This window comes from Aegilops tauschii, chromosome 2 (assembly GCF_002575655.3).
Source record: "Aegilops tauschii subsp. strangulata cultivar AL8/78 chromosome 2, Aet v6.0, whole genome shotgun sequence".
Taxonomy (NCBI): Eukaryota; Viridiplantae; Streptophyta; class Magnoliopsida; order Poales; family Poaceae; genus Aegilops; species Aegilops tauschii.
The window spans coordinates 111,336,189-111,341,831 of NC_053036.3; the positions used below are offsets into that span (position 1 = coordinate 111,336,189).

Sequence of the window (5,643 nt, forward strand, 5' to 3'; positions counted from 1 at the left end):
ACCTGAAAGTTTCAGGGTGTGTTTAGTTTAGAGCATCCTTCTTGAGTAGCTTACCTGAAAGTTTCAGGGTGTGTTTGGTTTAAAGCATCTCTAGCAAACTCCGTAAAAGTCTAACCCAGAAAACGCATTTACAGTTAGCTGCAGATCAGATTTGCGGGGCGAATTCGTATGCTGCAGATCAGACCCCGTATATGAACCTATAAAATTTAGAAAAATCGCGGGAGAAACATCATGGACCTCGTATAAGATCAGACCCCGTATTTGGGTCATGTTAGTCCATCGGCACGAGAAAGTCGGACATCTTTTAAAGGATCATGAACTTTGGTTCAAGTTTTTTTGACACCAGAGAAAGGGCCTACAGGTACTTCGAATCGAACTCTATACACGGGAATGCATATGTATGTATCGCACGCAACATCACAGGATCTTGCAAAAACAATCCTTGGAACGAATCCCCAACAAGAAAACACGAGCGAGCCTTCAGGCTTTGCTGTCCGCTCTCGCCACCGCCGCTCTGGACGCCGCCTTCTCCAGCCGGAACCTCCGGAAGTCGGCGACGAGGCCGACGTCCACGTCCCGCTTCATCCTCTCGGCAAGCGTCGACAGGACCTGCACGCTCCAAGCTTTCAGTTCCACATTTCTCTCGGCGAGAACAGATAACAGAGATTTTGTTAGGCACAACACAAGGCGATGCTTACCGACTCGGCGACGCCCCGGAGGATGGCCTCTGGCACGATGCGCAGGGGCGGCGGGAGGGCGACGGTGATGGAGATCTCCAGGTGGCCCCTCAGCCGGCTGCCGCGCCGCTGTCCCCTGTCCGCGTAGAGCGACCCCCGCACGCCCAGGTCGAAGCTCGCCGGCGTGTAGCCGCTGTCCAGCCCCCTCAGCTCCCACTCGGTCTGCATTCACAGCCCAGACAAGAGCAGCACATTGTAAACTTGCAGTCGTGCGGATATAGATAGAATTGGAGGGCTGTATACGCACGATTCGGAGGTCGAGCCCGCCGGCGTTGCGGTTGCGCAGCTGCATCACGACGACGGGGCGCACGGTGATGAGGAGGAACTCCAGCGGCAGCATCTGGATCCTCCACTCCTCCTGCGCAAGAAATAGACAATCGATCGATCAGCCGCAACGCCACCGTCGTCCTCCCTCCCCCCACTTCCCTGCGGGGGGGACAAGATAGAAGATTCAGTAATTTCAGTTACATCGCTGAGCTGCTGGCTCCGGCTCTCGTCGGGGAACATGGCGCGGAACACGCGGGGGCGGTCCTGGAGGTACTCGTCGAACGACACCTGCAGGCAGAGCCAGTCCGCGCACGCACGATGAATCAATCAATCAATTCGAGCCGTGATTTCATCGAATTCCAAACACCCAAAGCGGAGATCGATCGATGTCTGACGCTTACCCCCAGGGGCTCGTAGAGGGGCATGTCGGTGTCGATGCTGGAGGAGTAGGTGACGGCGTCCGGCGAGGTGGACGACGGCGCCCCGGCCTCCGCCGCCCGGGCCGTGGTCGCGACGGCGCGCCGCGGCGGCCTCGACTGCCGGGGAGCGGAGCAGACCAGCGTTCTCCCGGGCGGCGCGGAGGCGGTGGGGCGACTGGCGCTGCGATTCGCGGTCGCCGCGGCAGGCAGCGGCCGAGGCCGGTGGGCCGTGCTGGAGGCGGCGGCGGCCATGGCCGGCCCTAGTGCCGTGCCCGTGCCCGTGCCCATCGTTGCTGAGGTCGGCACGCGGCAAACGGAGACCACTCCTTTTCCCCGTGTGACGGGGTAGGGGGACTACCGGACTAGGGACAAGCGGTGGCCGATGACCCGGGTGGGTGACATCCTGATCGGGCCACTGGAACCTGGAATGATGGGACCACCTTTCTGGGTGTTTGCTTTGGATATTTTTCAGGAAATGCAGTCTAACGATTTTTATGAAAATAAAATAAAAACACAATACAAACGTAAACTTTCACATACACACAGACACTCGCTCTTATGAACGAACGCATGTCGTTTCTATCCCTGGGAGATGACCTTAAGATTATTGAAGTTGTTATAGATACTAGCAAAATGATCCGTGCGTGGGAACGGGAGAAAAATAATAACCATAATCTCCGATGGTCATGACCAAGCATCACCGAGATACACTATCGCTCTCAATTTCATGAGATCATGAACAATTTTTGAAATCACAAACATTTTTTAAACTCATGCAAATATTTGAAATCGTGAACATTTTTCAAATTCATGAACACTTTTATAAAATCAAGAACATTTTTTGAATTGATGAACATTTTATATTATTTGCAAATATTTTAAAAAAACTTTGAACATTTTTTTAAACACTTTTGTGAATCGGCAAACATTTTTTTAAAATTGGTGGAACAAATTTTGGAATTCACGAATTTTTTTTATTTAATGAAGTTTTTTGACACGCATGATCATTTTTTGAATCAGCGAATACTTTATGAATGATTACACTATTTTATAAGTCACAAACAGTTTTTGAATTTTCAGGATATTTTTTCATTCATGAACATTTTTTGAATTGACGAAAAAAATTAATACATGAACTTTTTAAAAAATCATGAACATTTTTAGATTTCCCGAACATATGTTTTCAAATTTTTGACCATTTTCTGAATAAGTAAATATTTTTTACAAAATTTTGAACATTTTTTGAATCCACAGACATTTTATGATTTATTAAATAATTTATTTAAAAAAATTCATTTTTAAATATTTGGATAATCACACATAATTTAAAGTAGAAAATAGAACAAAAAAAAAACAGGGCGCCCGGACATGGGCCGACCCAAACGGGTGCGCTGTGATTTCTCCTGGCGCACAGAGAGCGCGGGGTATAGGAGGTCCCTACTGCATGGGCCGGCCTGGTGACAGCAGACGGCAACGGAGACCACTCTTTTTCCCCGTGTGACGGGGTAGGGGAGTAGGGACAAGCAATGATCGATGAACATGGTGACAGCACGTGAGCCGCGGCTGCTCGGCAGGCAGCGCGGCGTGTCACTAGTCAGGTCTTTAGTTACGGAGCGGGTCTTGAATTCGCATCGCGCCACCGAGCCTGACCGGGGCACTGGAACCTGGGATGATAGAAGCACCTTTCTTGTTTGCCCGAAAAATGAGGTTGAAAAGCTTAGTTAGCCATACTATCATTATGTCTCTCAGGCCTCTCCACACCTCAATGGTATACAATCAGGTTCCATCGCATTGCCTCATTTCATCCTTTTTAAAGCCTCCTCGCACGCCATATCACTAAAAAATTAAGGGGAAGTTGCCTGATGACTATTTCTCTTATTTCTCGTAAACATCATATCTTTTTTTATTAAACAAGCCTAAGTAATTGCCTAGGGTCCGCAAGTCAATGACATGTGCGATGGTGGCCGGAAGTGCGGGGCGGCGTGGTGGCATGGCCCGTTGCGGGGCGGTGCGGTGGTGACGTGGTGTCGGTGGCCCGGCGTGGCGGCGGTGTGAGAGCCTTCTCTCGTGAAAATTTAAGCAGCTTCCTGTCCGCCAATTATACGGGAAAGTTCATATCCCCGTAAACGTGAGGGGAGTTGGCTAGGGAGGGGGGTATACAAGATCCCTTAAAAAACCAGGACTACCAAAACTGTTGCCTGAACTCCCCGTAAATGATAGCTTTTCGGTAATGATAACTCACGAACGGTTTTTGTGGCAACTTTACCTAGTAGGAGATGACAAATCCTATCCTTTTTTGCCGTAAAATTTCTCTTCTTTTCAGAAATTGCCAACCTATACAACTAAATTTGCTATCTAAAACATTCACAAATGCCAATCCTTTCCAGCAAACGTTCGTCAGATGGAAGTTATTGGAGTTGCTCTTAATTCGCATCCATTGTAAAGCCTGGTTATTATTATTTTAGCACTTTGTTTGGATGATTGATAGACATTTATTTTTCTTTTGCTAATATAGGAAAAAAATCAAGGATATAGATGGCCATGGCTAGTTAATTATTGTGACATAGATTTATGGTTGTGCTTGCTCTTCCATGTAGTTCGTGTCCGTGCGTTGGTGATGACTGGCAGTTGTGGCAAGGGCCATGCCAAATGGTTAAAAGTTAGGGTAGGGATGGATTGTGGGAGAGGGGAGGTTTAGAGGAGACTCTTGATTAGATCGATCTGAAAACAGTTATAGGCTCAGATCATTTGGCTGATTCTCTCAAAATCTTGAGAATCAGACTTTCTCTTAGACTCTCCCATAATTTTGAATCCATATCTTGACTTAGACCCTAATTAAGTACGATTGTGAAAAAACAAGTCTTAAAAATTCTGGAAGAATATGTGGGGAGGTCTGATTCTCAAGATTCTGGAAAAAACGGCGATGGGTAGGTGAGGCGGAGAAGGCAATGGTGGCTAGGAGGAGGAGCTAGCTAGGGCTAGGTCGATGGGGATGCCTCGCCGTCGGGCTTATATTGTCAGGGGAGGCGGACGGCTTGGCGTCAGATTATATTGTGTGGCGACCATCGACGGGCTGCCTCGGGTATGCGGAGAAACGGACTAGGGCGAGCAGCTAGCGGTCATGTCGCCCCCTCACTGGTTATTCTATAGGCCGGTGGTGTGGCAGAAACCCAATCGTGGCACGAAGAGAGAAGATGAAGCTTTTCTCCCGCATGGGTTGTTGGCAATAGAGCATGCCACAAATCAGGCCTCCCAACATCCATATATGGAGATGTTAAAAAAAACATCCATATTTGGAGGTTAATCTCTTTTTTGGAGCGAGCTCTATAAATTTTGACGATTGCACGCATACAACGACTATGTTATAATACCTTTTTGTACGCTCATAACCAAACCTCTATATCTGGGGAGGTTTTTGCCCCCACGTCTCGCCACTTGGCTGATGGGGACTGAGAGGCCTATCAATTGTTGACACGTGCATTTGTTTGGGAGGCTACAGGGTAGAAAACGCGTGTGGCCATAGGCCTTCGGTCAAAATTTTGTTAACATTTTCTCATGTGCACTTGGGGTGTCTTTAGCATTTTGGTTCAGATGATTGTTTGTTAGGATTTTGGATTTTTCTGTGCATGCATGGTTGAATTGATGATGTGATCACGTGCATGCAACTCTCACGACCGCTTAATGCATGCAGTAGGCCGTTGTAAAAATTTGTTGTGTCTGCATGCATGTGTTTATCATTATGACTGTAGACACGTATATATTAACCTGGACGTGTTAGCGCCTTGCTGTTCACCTGGTAGTTTCTCGATGGTCCCACAGCTTCGTACTCTCTAGAATTATCGTCGGTCAATAAATATACAGAACTCACCACGGCGAAGGAGCAACAACCACCACAGAGCAGCATGCGCTACTGCGCTCACCTCCGACTCCGAGGCAGCATAGATGTGCATGGGTTGCGCCGTGTGTGCGAGTTGGAGGTGCCGTTTTGGCAATAGCTATGCTTACCGGCGGGGTGTAGGTACCGGTCGCCGGCAACCACTCTACGGGTCGACTACGCCATCGCGAGCAGCCACGGGTGCAGTCACAAACATGTAGAGGAGCTCTGACAGAAGCCGGCGGGAGCAGGAGGGATACAGGAGTGTGCCGACATTCCCACCTCGCGCCGCCCAAGCCACCCCCACCCCGTTGGCGGCGAGGTCTTGCTGAATCTGCAAGAGCCA

The 5,643-nt window shown here is 48.8% G+C and overlaps 1 protein-coding gene across 1 annotated transcript; it reads right to left on the bottom strand.

Annotated features, from left to right (window-relative positions):
* Nucleotides 1-281: 281 nt before the first annotated feature.
* On the bottom strand, nucleotides 282-1,869 carry LOC109778166 (uncharacterized). Its single transcript, XM_020336727.4, has 5 exons — nucleotides 1,406-1,869; nucleotides 1,206-1,292; nucleotides 985-1,095; nucleotides 699-899; nucleotides 282-609 (listed from the first exon to the last, which is right to left on the bottom strand). The coding sequence occupies exons 1-5, from the start codon at nucleotides 1,709-1,711 to the stop codon at nucleotides 481-483; spliced, it is 834 nt and encodes a 277-aa protein (XP_020192316.1). The 5' UTR covers nucleotides 1,712-1,869; the 3' UTR covers nucleotides 282-480.
* Between the last annotated feature and the right edge of the window lie 3,774 nt (nucleotides 1,870-5,643).